We start from the raw sequence: 20,089 nt of genomic DNA on the forward strand, positions 1-20,089 counted from the left end.
GAGCTAACAATTATAAATGTCTATGCGCCGAATACCGGAGCCCCCAAATATATAAAACAACTACTCATAAACATAAGCAACCTTATTGATAAGAATGTGGTAATTGCAGGGGACTTTAACACCCCACTTACAGAAATGGATAGATCATCTAGACACACGGTCAATAAAGAAACAAGGGCCCTGAATGAGACATTGGATCAGATGGACTTGACAGATATATTTAGAACTCTGCATCCCAAAGCAACAGAATATACTTTCTTCTCGAGTGCACATGGAACATTCTCCAAGATAGATCATATACTGGGTCACAAAACAGCCCTCCATAAGTTTACCAGAATTGAAATTATACCATGCATACTTTCAGACCGCAATGCTATGAAGCTTGAAATCAACCACAGAAAAAGGTCTGGAAAACCTCCAAAAGCATGGAGGTTAAAGAACACCCTACTAACGAATGAGTGGGTCAACCAGGCAATTAGAGAAGAAATTAAAAAATATATGGAAACAAACGAAAATGAAAATACAACAATCCAAACGCTTTGGGATGCAGCGAAGGCAGTCCTGAGAGGAAAATACATTGCAATCCAGGCCTATCTCAAGAAACAAGAAAAATCCCAAATACAAAATCTAACAGCACACCTAAAGGAAATAGAAGCAGAACAGCAAAGACACCCCAAACCCAGCAGAAGAAGAGAAATAATAAAGATCAGAGCAGAAATAAACAATATAGAGTCTAAAAAAACTGTAGAGCAGATCAACGAAACCAAGAGTTGTTTTTTTGAAAAAATAAACAAAATTGACAAACCTCTAGCCAGGCTTCTCAAAAAGAAAAGGGAGATGACCCAAATAGATAAAATCATGAATGAAAATGGAATTATTACAACCAATCCCTCAGAGATACAAACAATTAGCAGGGAATACTATGAAAAATTATATGCCAACAAATTGGACAACCTGGAAGAAATGGACAAATTCCTGAACACCCACACGCTTCCAAAACTCAATCAGGAGGAAATAGAAAGCTTGAACAGACCCATAACCAGCGAAGAAATTGAATCGGTTATCAAAAATCTCCCAACAAATAAGAGTCCAGGACCAGATGGCTTCCCAGGGGAGTTCTACCAGACGTTTAAAGCAGAGATAATACCTATCCTTCTCAAGCTATTCCAAGAAATAGAAAGGGAAGGAAAACTTCCAGACTCATTCTATGAAGCCAGTATTACTTTGATTCCTAAACCAGACAGAGACCCAGTAAAAAAAGAGAACTACCGGCCAATATCCCTGATGAATATGGATGCAAAAATTCTCAATAAGATACTAGCAAATCGAATTCAACGGCATATAAAAAGAATTATTCACCATGATCAAGTGGGATTCATTCCTGGGATGAAGGGCTGGTTCAACATTCTCAAATCAATCAACGTGATACATCACATTAACAAAAAAAAAGAGAAGAACCATATGATCCTGTCAATCGATGCAGAAAAGGCCTTTGACAAAATCCAGCACCCTTTCTTAATAAAAACCCTTGAGAAAGTCGGGATAGAAGGAACATACTTAAAGATCATAAAAGCCATTTATGAAAAGCCCACAGCTAACATCATCCTCAACTGGGAAAAACTGAGAGCTTTTTCCCTGGGATCAGGAACACGACAGGGATGCCCACTCTCACCGCTGTTGTTTAACATAGTGCTGGAAGTTCTAGCATCAGCAATCAGACAACAAAAGGAAATCAAAGGCATCAAAATTGGCAAAGATGAAATCAAGCTTTCACTTTTTGCAGATGACATGATATTATACATGGAAAATCCGATAGACTCCACCAAAAGTCTGCTAGAATTGATACATGAATTCAGCAAAGTTGCAGGATACAAAATCAATGTACAGAAATCAGTTGCATTCTTATACACTAACAATGAAGCAACAGAAAGACAAATAAAGAAACTGATCCCATTCACAATTGCACCAAGAAGCATAAAATACCTAGGAATAAATCTAACCAAAGATGTAAAGGATCTGTATGCTGAAAACTATAGAAAGCTTATGAAGGTAATTGAAGAAGATTTAAAGAAATGGAAACAAATTCCCTGCTCATGGATTGGAAGAATAAATATTGTCAAAATGTCAATACTATCCAAAGCTATCTACACATTCAATGCAATCCCAATCAAAATTGCACCAGCATTCTTCTCGAAACTAGAACAAGCAATCCTAAAATTCATATGGAACCACAAAAGGCCCCGAATAACCAAAGGAATTTTGAAGAAGAAGACCAAAGCAGGAGGCATCACAATCCCAGACTTTAGCCTCTACTACAAAGCTGTCATCATCAAGACAGCATGGTATTGGCACAAAAACAGACACATAGACCAATGGAATAGAATAGAAACCCCAGAACTAGACCCACAAACGTATGGCCAACTCATCTTTGACAAAGCAGGAAAGAACATCCAATGGAAAAAAGACAGCCTCTTTAACAAATGGTGCTGGGAGAACTGGACAGCAACATGCAGAAGGTTGAAACTAGACCACTTTCTCACGCCATTCACAAAAATAAACTCAAAATGGATAAAGGACCTGAATGTGAGACAGGAAACCATCAAAACCTTAGAGGAGAAAGCAGGAAAAGACCTCTCTGACCTCAGCCGTAGCAATCTCTTACTCGACACATCCCCAAAGGCAAGGGAATTAAAAGCAAACGTGAATTACTGGGACCTTATGAAGATAAAAAGCTTCTGCACAGCAAAGGAAACAACCAACAAAACTAAAAGGCAACCAATGGAATGGGAAAAGATATTTGCAAATGACATATCGGACAAAGGGCTAGTATCCAAAATCTATAAAGAGCTCACCAAACTCCACACCCGAAAAACAAATAACCCAGTGAAGAAATGGGCAGAAAACATGAATAGACACTTCTCTAAAGAAGACATCCGGATGGCCAACAGGCACATGAAAAGATGTTCAGCGTCGCTCCTTATCAGGGAAATACAAATCAAAACCACACTCAGGTATCACCTCATGCCAGTCAGAGTGGCCAAAATGAACAAATCAGGAGACTATAGATGCTGGAGAGGATGTGGAGAAACGGGAACCCTCTTGCACGGTTGGTGGGAATGCAAATTGGTGCAGCCGCTCTGGAAAGCAGTGTGGAGGTTCCTCAGAAAATTAAAAATAGACCTACCCTATGACCCAGCAATAGCACTTCTAGGAATTTACCCAAGGGATACAGGAGTACTGATGCATAGGGGCACTTGTACCCCAATGTTCATAGCAGCACTCTCAACAATAGCCAAATTATGGAAAGAGCCTAAATGTCCATCAATTGATGAATGGATAAAGAAATTGTGGTTTATATACACAATGGAATACTACGTGGCAATGAGAAAAAATGAAATATGGCCTTTTGTAGCAACGTGGATGGAACTGGAGAGTGTGATGCTAAGTGAAATAAGCCATACAGAGAAAGACAGATACCATATGGTTTCACTCTTATGTGGATCCTGAGAAACTTAACAGGAACCCATGGGGGAGGGGGAGGAAAAAAGAAAAAAAAAAAAAAAAAAGGAAAAAAAAAAAAAAGAGGTTAGAGTGGGAGAGAGCCAAAGCATAAGAGACTCTTAAAAACTGAGAACAAACTGAGGGTTGATGGGGGGGTGGGAGGGAGGGGAGGGTGGGTGATGGGTATTGAGGAGGGCACCTTTTGGGATGAGCACTGGGTGTTGTATGGAAGCCAATCTGACAATAAATTTCATATAATAAAAAAAATAAATAAATAAATAAATAAATAAATAAATAAATAAATAAATAAAAGTGTTTGTTTCACAGGAAAGCACCAGTCAGCTATAAGTGATTCACGGTCCTCATTTTTGTAACCTCCCCCACCAAGGTCTGTTCAAATCCCAAAGAGAAGAACTCACGAGGTTGGAAACACTGATGGCTCCCGCTGACTCTCCGAAGATGGTCACGGAGCGTGGGTCACCGCCGAAGAACTTGATGTTGTCCTGGACCCAGGTTAGGGCGGCCACCTGGTCCAGGAAGGCCCAGTTCCCCCGGGCATGCTCATCCCCTGTGCTGGGGCAAGAAGTAGGGTGAGAATACTCAGTGGGCTGCAATCTGCTTCCTGCCGCTCAAGGAGTTCAAGGTGGAGGCTGTGGGTGGGTGGCCACTCCTTTGCAGGATCTTCCCTGCTGTTCATCCATCTGCTGGCCAGATGCAGAGGGTCTAGGCCCCGAAAGGAGGGCAGAGTCACAAGACGGGAAGGAGCCAGGTCCTTGACTGGCCATGTGAAAAGATGTCTGTCAGTCAGGATCACTCAGTTGGACCTTACTTGAGTGAGAAAGAGATTTTTATTGTTTTAAGCCACCAAGACTTGGGAGTTTATCTGTTATAGCTGCAAAGATTACCTCACTAATTCGGGTCACAGTTATTCAGTGTCACTGAAGGCTCATTCTTCCTTACGCAGATGGGCACTGAATCCCCTATGGCTGCCATACAGCTGTGCCTCAGGGCCCTGGGGTGTCAAGCTCTCAGGGACACTTACTTGAAAAAACCAAATATTCCTAGCCGGTACTGTGTAGTCACGATCAGCACGTCCTCGTAGGCAGCCAGGGCGGACCCATCAAAGAAGGAGGCTGAGCCAACCTTGAAGGCACCCCCGGGGAACCACACCATGACCTGTAGAAGGGAGAGGAACTCTCCAGTTGGCCTGCCAGGCATTCACACCCCCTCCCTATACATTTGGGACCTTCCTTCTTTAGGGAAATATAGGTGTCTCACTTTCCTTTCTAAAAGCATGAGAGATTATGTCTTTTGAAGAAGGCCAAGGGGTGAGCATGGAGGCCTGAGTTTGATTCCCAGCTCTGCCACTGACAAACTGTGTGATGCTGGGCAGATTACTTAACCTCTCTGAGGCTCATTTTTCTCATCTATAAGATGTGAAGAATAAAAGTATCTCATTTTATGGGCTATCATGAGATTTCAACAAGATTCTGCATTTAAGTTCTTAGAACAATTTCAAGTGCTCAGAAAGTATTAACCAAATATCACTGAACTTGTGACCCACACAAAGACAGAAATCATTGTAAGCCCTGTGGAGAGCAAAATCCGCTTAAACTGTTTTAACTTTACTCTTTCCACTACCTACAGAGAGAAGCGAAGTGAGGAGAGAAAAAAAAAAAGGGAAGAGAAGTGTGAAAACTTTACTATATCAATTAGAAAAATTGGGACTGGGCAACATAAAACATTCACATGGTACTATCATGATTCATATACTTACAAATATATCTTTTTCATTCTCTTTTTTAAGGTCATATTAGGGACTACAAGTCTTGGGCCAGCCATGGGGGATAAGGGAGAACCAGACAAAGCACTGGCTTTGACACAGGAATTTCTACTCACTGTGTGTACAAGGCATTTATGCCATCCCTGTGCCTCATCTTCTTAATCTGTACTATGGGTCCAGTAATCTTTACCCATGATTACTGTGGGGGTTAAATGAGATAATGTACTGTGCCTGGCACACAGTCAATTGCTCAATATATGTTGTTGTTATGATCCAATAGAGTGAGTCTCTCATTGCGGTGGCATGGGGGAGAGATGATGGCTTTCCTACTCACTTATACAGAGATACTTTACATTCCTAAATGAAATACTTAGTATTATTACCTGTCCTCGTTGCAAACAGAAAAATTGGAAGGTGTATATCCTCTTTAAAGGATTTCCCAAACAGAGTCCTTGTAAGCAGTCTTTCTAAATGTTTACAGACCATTAAATACTCAACAGAGGGGAAAAACAAAACAAAATAAATATTGAAGGTCAAGTTGCTGCCAATAAAGAAGCAATCAGAAAGGAAGATAGAGGGAATCTGTCATTAAATGACTTTTTAAGAAAATTATTGATGTGCAAGTGATTACATTTCTCTTTTACCCAACAGGGGGTAGGTTGGATTCTAGACACCCAGCCACTCCTCCTGGGTCCCTGGCCAAGAACCTGCTAGCTGGAGCCCCCCGCATGGCAGGCAGCCTTACAGGGAGGTTGGAGCCATTGTCCGCATGGGCTGGCGCATAGATGTTAAGGTACAGGCAGTCTTCGGACGTTTCCAATTTGGGGTAACGCAATTTGAGAACGTGTTGATAGGAGACCAGCCACTCTAAGTCCTGGAAGCATCTTGGAGGAAAAAAAGGAAAAATCGTCAGAGTTGCTGTCAGCACACTTGCCTGGGAGGGGCCAGGTCCCGTGACGGCAGGGAGGCCTGGTGTCCTATGTCTGAGCAGAAGAGGCATATGGGAGCTATTGGTACAGAGTCTAATCGTCTCCCCGGCCCCCGCCATAGTGGCACAGACAAAGAAACAAACTATGATTCTCTTTGATCTGGTTTGGGGGTAGGAAAGTATGTTGTGCAGAATAATTGTGCCATTAACCTCCAGTACCCACCCATGCCTACACCCACTACCATAACCCCAGACACACACATAGAGATTCAAGATGACTCAACAATTCCCCAAACTAGAGGGCAAGACCCTGGGTTGCAAATCAAAGGTATTGCTCTAGTAGCTCCCTTTTCTGCACCCAGAGGAACAAAAGGACATCTCTAGGCTTTTCTACCAGGGACCAATAGAGGTATATGTACACGGAGATTCCTGCATTCAAACCTTTGCTCAAGCTGGTCCCTATGCCCAGACTGTTCTCTCCTCATGTTTGTTTGCTCGTGTTCTTTCCTTTCTTTCAGATTCAGTGCAAGTGCCACCTCCTTCAAGAAGCCTTCTGAGATTTCTCCAGTTAGACCACAGCTCTTCTTTAGAGACCGCTGTACATGTTGTGTTCTTTCCTAGAAGTTCTCCTGGGCTTGTATATGGGTGTTACCAGCTTTCCCACTCAAACGGGAGCAGCTTAAAGCTTAGGACTCTGTTTTGGTCACCTCAGTACTTCATAGTCCCTAGCACTGAGCCTGCTTGCTATGCAATAAAATTGAAGGAGTCTACATATGTGATTTCTACTATACTTCAGTGCTCCATGAATGTTAATTGTTTTTTTAATAAAATAGTGTACAGATTAGGCGGTGGGAAACCATCACTGCAAATTTACCCCCAGACAAGTGCTTATGCCTTTTTGCCCTTTCGTATGTTGTTTATCAGAAATCATGCCCTTGCTGCTTTCAACACAGCCATCCCTGACCTCCCCACAAGGTGAGGCTAGGTGGTTCCTTCTCAGCACCCTTTTCTGATCCCCTAAGGTTGCCCTTGTCACTCTATATTTTAATTATTGCTGTTATTTCCACCCCTGCCACCCTCACCAGCCCCCAAGTTCCTTCAGGGAAGCTGTGACCAGCCCACGGTGGTATCTGCCAGAGCCTAATGGAGAGGAAGTTACTGAGCTGGCTCTTAATGGATATTAGTTGAATAAATAACTGAATGGATGAACAGATGAGTTTCAGCTTAGTGTCCTCAGTCCCTGGGCCACATGGGGTCTCCTTTGTGGCTTAGGGCACTTCCTAAAACCAGGGTACTCCTTCTGCCTGGGACCGCCCAGGCAAGGAACCAGCGTGGCCCAATGTGAGGACTTCACAAAATCTGAGTGTCAGAAGATTCTTGAGGATTTTCAAGTCTCCCATCTCAACCTATGCTCAAGTTCTCGGGATTCACCCACCTCACTCAGCTTGAAAATTTGCAGTGACTGGGAGCTCCCGGCCCAGAACACACTCACGTATTCCATAGGTGTCTATGGATTTCCCTGCGCTGGGCACAGAGTGCTAGAGCTGAAATCTCTTGCAAGGTGGTTCTTCACCCTAAAGCCCTCAGCCTGGGTGAGAGGTGACATGGAATCACCCGGACAAAGACTCAGTAAGTCCGTCGTAGTGGTTCCCAAACCAGATTGGTCCACAAATCCCTAGAGACCTTTCAGTGACTCTAGTTTTTTGGGCCCAGCTCTGGAGATTCCAATTTAGGAAGTTCAAGAAGGGAGCCCAAGAAATCTGCATGCTCTGAACACCACCACCACTGATTCTGCTGGTCAGCCAGCTGGGGAGCCATGAGATTACCGAAGGTCTTGTCTACTCCCGTACCCACCCTCCTCCTCATCCTCCTCGTCCTCCTCCGTCCCCTCCTCCTCCTCCTTGTTCCCCACCTTTCCCAGGGGGGCTGCATGACCTTTATTCCCCCTCAGTGCTCTGTCCCCATTCCCAGTTCACATTCCACCCATGGGACCGAGCCTGCTCTTACAATTTAGGGTAGGATGTGGCATTTCGGAAGTCATTCCAGGGCAGAGCAGGCTTTGGTTGCTTAAATCGCAGGGGCCCTACAGGAGGTGCAGCATAGGGGATCCCGAGGAACATGTTCACAGGCACGGTGCTTCCCAGTACAGTGGTTTGCTTTCCCCGGACCCATCCCAGCCTGGTGCTCCTCACTGGTGCATCAGCAGCTGGCCCTGAGGGGACACACAGGGAGGAATCAGATGCTGGCCGGGTAGAGAACCAGAATAAGCTCAACTAGGAGCTCCCCTCAGTGGGGGCACTCTTTGTTGGCCCAGATGTGGTGCAACAGGAAGTATCTAGACTCCCCGTCAATGAACCCAGGTCCACTGCTTCCTTCACGATTGCCACCTGCATAATAACACCGACTTAGTTTCTACTAGGAGTATAGCACCGACCCACAAAAGTTTCCGGTCACCTTAGGGCACAAGTAGCCTCTCCCTTCTGCAGCACAGACTTCTCTTACTCTGGAACTGATACATGCCAGGGCTGCAGATCCTAGGATCCCACAAAGTCATCTAACCCAGAGTCCCCACATGCTGGTCATTTTCATACTCACCATCACATTTGCTGGCATGTCTGTGCATCCCCTGTCTGACTACTAGCTTTTTAATTTTTCTTAAAATTAAGTTTTAATAAACTTAGAAAATCTTACCTAGAGGATTCCTAAGCATTAACGTCTACGGAACTGTGCTTCTGATGAGTTAAGTATACGCTTTTGAATACGCATGAAAATAAGTAGATGTCAATGAAAATAAAAAGTTCTCATACAGATGCCACCTGACATCAGCTCATCCACCTCCAGGATATGAGGAGGACATTTTGGGAAACCGAGAGTGCAAGCTTCTTGGTTTCCACATAGAATATAGAGCATTGAGAAGTTCACTGCCCAGCTACTTGCTTGGCAGGACTCAGGTGTCTTGGTGCTACCTGCACTGCTACTGTGACAGTGAAAGTCCTATCTGGGCAGCCAGTACCACAAAGCATGGGCTCTATCCTTTGCCCCTCCCCAGTACCCAGGACAGAGGGCTCTGCAAGCCTCGACAAGGTATGAGCACCCAAGGATAGGACCTGGATCTTCTGTGCAATACCCACACCCACAAAGGACACTCTGTTGGGGGGCTTTCAGTGACACCAGGACATTGGTCAAGTGCCCCGAGGTTACTACATGGCTTTCCATGCACCATGAGACCTCTGAGAAATAAGTTTGTTTGCACTAGTAGAAAAAAACATCCAAGATAAGGAAATCCCCCTACCCTATCTTCTGAGGGCCCTCCTCTCCCACTGGGTGTCTTACCCTTAATGACAGCTGCAAGGACCCACAGAACCCAGATCAGGGTCTGGCCTGGGTGCACCCACATCCCACTCATCCGGCTGGACCGCCTGAACTCCTCGCACATCCACGGCCTCCGCTGGCCTCAGAGAGCTTCAGTCAAAGAAAGAAAGGGCTCAACAAATGTTGAGCAGGCAGACACAGGATGCAGGGTTGGTGGAGAAAGGCATCAGACCAAGATCTGCAGAGGAATTGGCCAAGCAAGACTTTCCTGTTCTGATTTATATAAGGAGAAGCTGATGATTAACTAGTGAGCTGGTGAAGGATAATGTGGTAGGTTCTGGGCTCATGGGATGATACAAATAGAAAAAACATTTGGGATCAGGTAAGTCAAAGACCTCAGCTCTGGTGCCTGCAAAGGTCAGGAAGGCAGCAAACAAGCAGTGAATGAAGCTGGCCAAGAGAGATCAATTGGAAGCAGTGGGGACTGTGGAAAACTGGATAGCACATGCCCTGTCTTAAAGGGGCAATGGCTTCTCAACGCCAGTAAACATTTGGCTTATGACAATGTAGGTACACCAAACCAGAAGTCTGTGATCTCTCTCAATTTTTATATGCAGCCTCACTTTTTAAAAGTCATGATATGAACACAATGCAGTATTTCTACTGGCTCCAATTCTGATCTAGACCCAGCACCCCTGTGTAAATATGAGGAGACAAGCCCAAAGAGGTGAAGTTACCATACGTGGTTCTGTTGGAGCATGTCCTTAGCATTCTGGGTTCTCGCTGCACTGCTGGTGGGTCATAGAAGATCCGGCTCAGGACCCAGGAGCATCACCATCCTGCTCCCAACAGGGTCCACGCTGTCCTCAGGGTAAAGGGCCTGGGATGGTGTTTTCCAAATGCTTGGGGCTGGATGGGTAGAATCAGAATTATCTGGGGTACTTGTTGATGTTGTGTCCTTCTGCTCCACTCCCCCTGGAGATATGGGGGCAGGACAATATCCATAGTGGGTTTGGGAAGCATCAACCTAATGCACAGGTTTCCCAGAGTGGTCACCTCCTGAGAAACGCAGGATTGTCACAATATTAGGAGCCTGCTGGATACAGAACTCTGCATAATAGGCAAGGAAAGGCTTCCTCGAGCTCAGAGCAAGGGGCTGCCTGATGCATTTGGCTAAAGGCAGGTGCTCTGTAAACCTCTGCAGAATAGAAGCCTTCCAGCAAATAATATCTTTCACCTCAATTCCAGCTCCATTTTGGATACGCCTATGACAGCACCAGGAATTACAGAAACAGGACTTGAGCGCAGTCCTTTCTGAAGGTTTGATTCTTAATTCAGCAAAAATCACTTATGGTTCAAATAAATCTTGAAAATCCCTCAAATTGCCCCTGAAATCCAGTGAACAGGCCCTACATGTGCTGTTGAGGAGTAAGGAAGAAAGAGACTGCCTGTACCAGACGACTGGATATTCAAACTGCCCACCTTTGAAGTGATCACAAATCCTGGGAGATGAATGGGGGATGGGGTGGGAATTTCTAAAATGTTTCTGATGTGCCTGCAGAGTTTACTGGTTTAGGCTCAACATTAAGCATACCAAAATCCTATGTATAGACATGCTGGTTGCTGCTAGGTTCAGGTACTTACAGTGTTTTAGGCATCAAAGCCCTTAGCTTGCTCCAGGCCATAGAGTAGGTCGTCAGTGGTATTTGCTAGACTGGAATCTAACCCTAGCTTATTAAGACACACACACACACACACACACACACACACACACACACACACATGCTGATGCCTTTTTCTCTAGCTTCTTACCCTTTAAAGCTCAATTCAACACCCACCTCTTTCAAGAACCTTTCCTAGATTCTCCTGAACTCCTTAGAACATTGCTTTTCTCGTCCCTCTTGCTTCCTAATTACCTGCGAATAGGATTGCCTTCCTCCTAGACAAAAGGTCTTTTCCATTTATGTATCCATCACAGCTTCTTCCGTGGGTCCTGGTGTTTCCCTCAACTTAGCCGTTGGCCTTGTAACTTCACAGTTGGTACCATTCCCACTACTAACTTGACTATCGATTCACTCAGAAGTTTTCTTTAAAATGACTTAAAAAATGATTTATTATCAAGAAATTTGTATATAGCTAATGCAATGGAAATAGTGTTTTGAAAGGAGTAAATCAGTATATTTTGCATTTCTATACTGCAAAATCATCCCCCCACTTCTGGTAACCATTATAGTAAAGCTGTAGGGTATCGTGTAGAGGACCCCAAAAAGACAGAGTGGAGAATCTGCCCCTCCTGCACCATGGATCTTGGGAAAGAGAACGGAACAGTGGTAGGGAAAACAGGGAGCGATACCAGGTGCCCTGAGCCCCTCTTAGACTTAAGTCCAAAAGCGGGAGATGTGCTAGACAGGGAAGTTGAAGGCAGACTTGTTTCTCCAGGAGAAGACTGCCACGGAGGTGCCCCAAATCCTTAAGCCAGACTGTGGCAGCCAAAACCGAGTAGAAGAGGTTGGGCAAAGAGAGACCTCAGGTGATGCTCCTGCTTATCCTGGATCAGTTAGTCCTTGGAAGGGCCCCAAACATGGCCTTGAAGGGAACTCAGAGGTACTTGGAATATGGTTGGGAGCTGGATAAGAAGGAGATCAGGGGACCCACAGAGGTGCTTCCTGGGCTTGAGGACAAAGTGAACCACAGCCTGACCTAGGTGGAGCACAGTGCTGAGAGCTGGTCAGAACTGAGGTGGGGCACTGAGTCATTGAGGATCCATGGGCTTTGACCAAGACAACAGGATAGACCACAAGCTTGCCATGTTAGAATTAATCATCTTCCCAGGAATCTGGTGCACAGGGAAGTTGCTGTGGACAGCCCAATAATGCTAGGACTATTGCAAGTAGGGCCAGGCTCCCTCCATGCTTCTATTTGTGTGGTCACATAAGCTTCCCCCAATTCATGCATCCAGATGCCATCTTGGAGGGGAGCGGGGAGGATGGGAAGCAAATCTGAGGTCATGCATTTATTTGAAAAAGCTTATGTTACTTAAAGAGATTGTTTAAATTATTGAATAGGACTGAATTTACCAGAGAGAGCTCAATGTAAATATGTACCATTAACCACGAGGGATGAGGTGTTCTCTCTTTGTTAGAAAGAAAAACTAGTAAGTGTTATATATAAGAAACAGGTTGCGGGGTGCCTGGGCGGCTCAGTTGATTGAGTTAGTTGAGGGTCTGACTCTTGACTTAGGCTCAGATCATGATCTCATGGTTAGTGAGATCAAGCCCCGCATCGGGCTCCATCTGTCAGTGTGGAGCCTGCTTGGGATTCTCTCTCCCTCTCTCTGTTCCCTGCCCGGCTCATGTTCTGTCTCTCAAAATAAATACATAAACTGAAAAAAAGATTAAAAAAAGAAACACACTGTGGGCAAACTGATGCTATCTTTTCTACAAATCCAGCGCTGAAAGAGAACTATGGAGGGCATGACTTCCTAACTGCGTATCCTATATTTGCTCTTCTGTCAAGGTGCCACCTCTGATTATCTCAGGCGCCCGCTAATGGACAGGGCCTGCGCTCTGGGAAACTAATACGGCCTGTAATAATGATGCTAGTTTTCATTTACGGAATGCTTTCTAGGCTATCAGAACCTGGGCAAACGTTTTGCAACCCTTACCTTATTTAATGCCATTATTCCCACTTTGCAGATGAGAAAACTGAGGCTCTGCAAGGTAGAAGGAATTGCGAAATATCACAAGGCTGAGAAGCCAGCACAGCTGGGACTTGAGCCCAGACTTCCTGCTTCCAAACTGCAGGCTTAGCCATTTAGAGAAGAGAAAGAAGGAGGAATGAAGGTCAGGGAGTATGACTGACTCCTGCAGTTCTTGGGCTGTTAAAAATCATTTAATCTTCTAGGAAGCTGAGTAACCCCCTGACGTCACCTCCTTGGACCTTGATGTTCCCATCAGTAGTACAGACCAGTGGCCTGGATGGCCCCTGAGACACAGACGTTTGATGGGCTCTCTCTGTCCTCCCAGACTGCTCTGCTGAAACCCTGTGGGAGAAACCGGAATGAGAGAGGACCTCAGTGTGAGGCTCAGCTTTGGCTTAAAACATATGCTAATCGACCCTGCTACCAATGGCCTCGGGTGCAGACTGGACTGCAGGTGGACAAAACAAAGGGAGGGTGCTCTGGGATGGACTCGGGTCACAGGGGGCAATCCCCCTGTCACCCAACATGGGCCCAGAGCTGGGTACCCTGGGGCTTCCTTCCCACAGCCTTTCTTCAATCCCACTTCACATTGCTGCTCAATGCAAATGCTTCAACAGGATGTTCAAATCCTTTCCCATCTGGCTTCATCCTGCCATTCTAGATGGATGCCTCACTGCACCCCATTGCTGCACCCCCATAACTGTGCTTCCATCACCTCACCCCCATCCCTATAGCCTCATCACTTTACCCCATCCCTGCACCCCCATCACCTCACCCCATCCCTACAACCTCATCATCATACTACCATCATTTATTCCCATCACTGTGGGTCCCATCACTGCACCCCATTGGCAACCATCCTTTGTTAATTACACTTTCCTCTCCTGGAATGTTTTGCCTTGACTTCTTCACCTGGCAAAATCCTATTTGTCTTTCAAGCTCCCACAGGAACACCGTCTCCTCCATGCAGAGCCCCTTATTCTCAAGTGCTACAACCGTTTTCTCCTTTCCTCCTGTGTGCTTTGTCAATGTTTCTATTATATGATTTACAATGATCCGTCCTCGTTCTGTGGCTGTTTAGCCACAAATGATGATGAGGCTGAGGATGATGATGCCAATATCACTTGTCTCCTGGTCACATAACCTCAGGCCACTTCTGCTTTAAGTCACAGCTGCAGTGGACAGTTCTGTGCAGGCTCAGTCTCACCTTGCACTGACTGCACACCACTTGAAGCACGGGTGGGCCATGTGACTTTCTATTTTCTGCCCCAGGGCCTTCTCCCTTGTCACAAATACCCCCTCTGACTTTGTCTAAGTGAGATTGGAACTAGAATAACCCAGGAGTAACACTCTCAAGGAAGGGAGAACGAGGCCTGGGAGATACACACTCCAGCCTCTGAAGGCATTCTGTGTGCTGCTCAGGAGGCAGAGGGTTCCAGAAAAATTGAGTTCTCATTGCTCACAGCAGCAGTCTCAGTAATACATCCTTTCTTGTCTTTTCTCTCTCTTCTCCCAGCCCCAAGCTCTGCTCTCAGGGAACAAAACTAAGTCAGTGGGCACCAGAAGGAGACCTAGGAAGTAGATTATCAGTGGGAATATGTGAGTGGATCCCTCACCATTCAGACAGCATCATGTCATAAAGACTCTCAGGGATGGGTTGGGATGCGGTCCAGCTGGAGGGGACCATTGATGTATGCCTTAACCCTAGCATCTCTAAGGTATAGAGGTGATGCTAATTACAAGGGTTGTGGTGTTTGTGGTGGATTTCATTAACTGCCTTGGAAACTCTGAAGAAAAAAAAAAAAAGACAGGCTCTGGTCAATCTGCTATCAATACAGAGTGAAAATTGGTAGGCTTCCTGGCAGCTTTTAAAGATAATCTTATCTCCTTGAACCACAGTTAGGCCATGCTGTGAGGCCCAAGATTTCAACATAAGAGTGAGAGAGCTACAAAGAAGGTTCAACGCATAGCTGTGGAAGATCTCTTATATTAAAGCCAGGGCCCAGGTAAAATGATTAGGACACCAAGACCTGGGGTGGAGACATGTGGATGGATGTGTTTGAGAGCCATGAACATCCAGATTCTCCTAAACTCTCCAAACGAGCAGAAACCAACCTCTCCTTCTTACTAGAGGAGGACAGACTTGATTTGTGATGTGTGTTTCATATGAAAATGCTTTTCTACTTCAAGATCACCTGATTTCATGCATTGCCCCTGGCCAGTCATGAAAGCCAGGTTTCAGCAGAGCTTGAACAAGGGAATGTAGCCCCTTCTCTGGGAGGAAATGGCTTTCTCACTGAATTAATTGTGTAACATGGCCAATATGTCCTGGTAAAAACTGAGAAAAACATGCATGGGAGTGAATCCTGAGGGTGGTGGACCTGAAGGGTGGAGCAGAAGATAAGACTGGATAGGAGAGAATTTAACACAAGAGCACATTCTCAGGACTCAGGATTTATTGTCCTGAAAGAATGTCTCGAGCTGGTCTAATATGCTGCAGGAATGGCTTCTTGAAGCTTGAACACGATGATAGCCTACAAAAAAATGAGATGGAAATGCTAGAATTGCCATGATCAGAAGGTTCGGGATATGGGTCTATTAGAATAAATTTATTTCCTAGAATGAGGGAACTCACCACCTGGTGATATTTACTAAGAGTGCCCAGGGACTCTCTTCACTAGGGTAGTGAGGAATGTACCAGTGTAGAGGGCACCTATACCTTTGAGAAGCCCAATGGTGACAGTTCTTGGTAAGTAAAGGTTGACAGTAGGCAATGCTACCACGAAAATAGGCTTCGTTCCGATTCAGTCAATGTGAGTGAATCTGGAATAGCAGAAGCCAGGTAGTGCTACTTAACCACCAGAGATAACGTGGAAATAGCTACCTCAATGGACAGCAAAGGCAGTGGCAACCAGGGTGCCTTGTCCCACTGAGATCTATGACAGTGATTAATAGACCATGGTATTCCTAGAAATAAGTAGGCAGCCAACTTGAATGTTGCTTCAGTTGTAAAACCAGAAAAAGCCAAGAGCTGGTGAGCAGAAGTTGCATGCCAGCCATAACAGTGAAAGATCACAATGCCTTACCAGATGTTTCCAGATCTAAACCACTTCTCTGGGTGGCTCAGCTAAGCATCTAACTGGCTCAGGTCATGATCTCAGGGTTCATGGGTTTGAGCCCTGTGTCAGGCTCTTTGCTGACAGCTCGGAGCCTGGAGCCTGCTTCGGATTCTGTGTCTCCTTCTCTTTCTGCCCCTCCCCTGCTTGCGCACGTTCTCTCGCTCCCTCTCTCTCTCTCTCAAAAATAAATAAACGTTGGGGCGCCTGGGTGGCTCAGTTGGTTAAGCATCCGACTTCCACTCAGGTCATGATGTCACAGTTTGTTGAGTTCAAGCCCCGCATTGGGCTCTGTGCTGACAGCTCAGAGCCTGGAGCCTGCTTCGGATTCTGTGTCTCCCTCTATCTCTCTGCCCCTCCCTTGCTCACATTCTGTTTCTCTCCCTCTCTCAAAAATAAATATTTAAAAAAAATTTTTTTAAATAAACGTTGAGAAAAAAATTTAAATAAATAAACCACCTCTCAAACTTACTGAATCCATTGATTAAAGGATTCTGGGTCTTCTTAAAGAAGAACTGTGTAATGCCAGTACAAATATATATATATATATATATATATATATATATATTTATACATATATATATGTGTGTGTGTGTATATATATGTGTATATATATATGTGTGTGTATATATATATGTGTATATATATATGTGTGTGTGTATATATATATATATATATATATATATATATATATATATTTATATATATATATTCATTCCCTCAATCCTTCTCTAAAGGAATTTGTAGCCAGGACCCACCTCATCATGGGAAATTCCAGATGCATGGTCATTTGATGCCCATGATCTAGTCTTTCTTCTCAACCAGGACCCAGTCAGTAAGACTCCAATAGATGCTTCTCAAAGGGCATATAATTCTCTGCTGCAGTTAGCAAGGACTTACTCCAGAATTCCAGGGACCTATATCATGAGTCTCCCACTAGAGTTTTCCATAAACTCTACACTGCATCTTTTCCCATCCCCAACATCTCCAATATCCTAAGGCCTGCCAGGTCCTATCATTCAATAGCTGGGATGATTGGTCCATGGTGCCACTTCCTCTCCAGACCCCACTCAAAGCCGGCACCCTTTCATGTCACTCAGGACTTGGGCCAGCTGAATACCATATATAAATACCCTTGTCAACTAGACAGTGATTGGGGATCACATTTCAAAGGTCGTGATATATAAGACTGGACAAAAGAATATGCCATTGAATGGAGGTTTCATTCCCCCCTATCACCTGCAAGCAGCAGGGTTGATAGAAAGAATGGAACATTAAAGATGCAAGTTAAATTACTAACAGGTAAAACACATTGGTCAGATGGACTAAAGTACTGTCCCAGGCTTTAATACATTTAAGCGATCAACCAGTAGGGCTTGTTGTCCCATACGCCACACTAGGGACTCCTGCTCAGACACCCAACACTGTAAAGGTATGGAAGCTATGTGGGCAGCCATTGCCTTGGCTCTCACCATGGATCAATGTGTTATATGCTGCTAAGAACACCAAGTCCCATCACGCCAGAGAAAGGTATCATCACTAGAACTTGCAATAAGACGTCCCATTGGGATGGACAAGTTACTTCACCCCCTAGGTGAGGGGGAACTACTCAGTCTCCACTGGGATCCTATTCTCCTGATGCAAGCCAGATCTGTTGAAAAGTACTAGGCCTGCAATAGAACACGCACCATTGAAAGGGGAGAGGGTGGTAGTCCTGATCTGGCATATCCTGCCCCCAGTCCATCTCTTCATGCCTGACAGTGCTGTCTCTCTCAGTCAACATGTACGGTATATACAGCCAGGCTAAGTTCCCAAAGCTGTCAACCCCACACTCCTCAAGGCCAGGTGGGCAAGTTCTGTTTTCCACTGGCACGATCATTTGGCCACCATCTTTTTTTCTCCATTGGCCTGGAAGACATTATAACACACGGAAAAGCCCTTACTAAATTCATCCAACAAGCCTTAAATGATAGCCAACTAAACATTTCTTTACTGAACACTGAAATGTCTATAATAAGAAAAGTTGTCCTCCAAGATAGGATGGCCTTGGACCTTATTATTGTCTCCCAAGGAGGCACCTGTACTGTTATCCAAATAGAATGTTGTGTGTCCATACCTGATGAGGCTGCTAATGTATCATCTTTATTAAATCACACGAGGACACAAGTGAAATGCCCTGAGTGATCAACCCCCAGTCTAGGGGACTTAAATAAATCAGTGGTTGGGCTCTTGGAGAAAAAAAAAAAAGGCACTTATTTTGGTAATTATCTTGATTTGTGTTTTCTCTTGCATATGCCTCTATTGTTGTTGTGGTATCTGCCTCCCATATAGCCAGATAGCCACCAAACCAACAGCCTACATGCAAGTGAAATCCTTTGTTGACATCTCAAGGCACACTGAGGAAGTGGGGGGTGTGTAAGAGTGTAAGAGCCTGTCCCAAGGTATGGAATGCTAGAGGAGGTCATTGAGAGGATGTGACCACCAGTTAACCTTGGAACTGGACCTGGGCAATTGGAGGTTCGTCACCCCCTCCCCTGTCCTTGAAATATACACTCTGCCCACCGTTCCCACAGTGGGTGCCATTTTGAAGGACAGAACCTTGACAGAGTAAGACATTGTGGAGACCATCTGGATGGTATACATGACTGAATCCAGTTAAGAAGATCTACATATAAACTTGTAAGATTCTGGTGAGGGGATGCCAAGATCTACTCATGTTGTTGCCACCCAAGACAATACTGAAAAGTAAGTTCCCTTGCTTATTAAACCTGCCACCAATCTGGAGTGCTCTGCCTCTTTCTTTGGTCTTTTCCTTGCCTTCCATGTACAGGAGCCAGTTTGCAAACCAACACCAACTAGACCTAACAGACACACATAGCATGCTCTATCCAACAACAGCAGAATACACATTCTGCTCCAGTGCACATAGAACATTCTCCAAAGTATACCATATGTTAGACCACAAAACAAGTCTCAATAAATTTTTAAAAGTTTGAAATCATACAAAGTATCTTCTACCACGATGGAATTAAAACAGAAATCAATGACAACAGAAAATTCAGACAATTCACAAATATGTGAAATCTAAGAAAGACACTCAAACAACCAACAGGTCAAAGAAAAAATCACCAGGGAATTAAAAAATACTTTGAGATGTTCTCTGAAAGTATACACTTGTGACTTAAAAAATAATACTTTGAGATGAATGAGATAGAGGCACATCACAGCACAATTTATGAGGTGCTGTGAAAGCAGTGCTCTAAGTGCCTACGTTGAAAAAAGAAGAAGATCTGGAATAAATAATCTAAACTTCTGGAGCACCTGGGTGGCTCAGCCAGGTGAGCAACTGACTCTTGATTTCGGCTAAGCTCATCATCTCATGGTTATGAGGCCAAGCCCTGCATGGGGCTGTTGGGATTCTCCCCCACCCCCCACCCGGCCTTCTCTCTCTCTGCCCCTCCTCCACTCACGTTCTCTCTCTCTCTCTCTCTCTCTCTCTCTCTCAAAATAAATAAATAAATGTTAAAAAACTAATCTAAACTTCCACTTTAAGGGACTAGATACAGAAGAGCAGACTAATTCCAAAGCAAGTGGAAGGAAAGAAGCAACAAATGTTAGAGTGCAGATAAAAGAGTAGAAAAATAAGAATCAATGAAACAAAAACTGGTTCTTTGGGAAGATTAACAAAATTAGGGGAAAATAACAACAACACTTTTTTCTAGATAGACCAAAACACAAAGAGAAAAGAT

The 20,089-nt window shown here is 44.6% G+C and overlaps 1 protein-coding gene and 1 long non-coding RNA gene across 2 annotated transcripts in view; both read right to left on the bottom strand.

The window, feature by feature from the left end:
* The window catches only part of CES5A (carboxylesterase 5A), a 31,464-nt gene extending 21,682 nt beyond the window's left edge, over window positions 1-9,782 (bottom strand). The window contains 5 exon segments of the mRNA XM_045442794.1: window positions 3,921-4,074; window positions 4,544-4,677; window positions 6,030-6,168; window positions 8,220-8,424; window positions 9,546-9,782. Coding sequence (XP_045298750.1) covers window positions 3,921-4,074; window positions 4,544-4,677; window positions 6,030-6,168; window positions 8,220-8,424; window positions 9,546-9,648 — 735 coding nt within the window. The 5' untranslated portion in view covers window positions 9,649-9,782.
* Window positions 9,783-13,035: 3,253 nt separating this feature from the next.
* Window positions 13,036-20,089, bottom strand: part of LOC123579179 — a 257,069-nt gene continuing 250,015 nt past the window's right edge. The window contains exon 5 of the long non-coding RNA XR_006702669.1: window positions 13,036-13,566. This is a non-coding gene — a long non-coding RNA (uncharacterized LOC123579179). The remainder of the gene's footprint in view (window positions 13,567-20,089) is intronic.

The sequence above is a fragment of the Leopardus geoffroyi genome, chromosome E2, assembly GCF_018350155.1.
Source record: "Leopardus geoffroyi isolate Oge1 chromosome E2, O.geoffroyi_Oge1_pat1.0, whole genome shotgun sequence".
NCBI lineage: Eukaryota > Metazoa > Chordata > Mammalia > Carnivora > Felidae > Leopardus > Leopardus geoffroyi.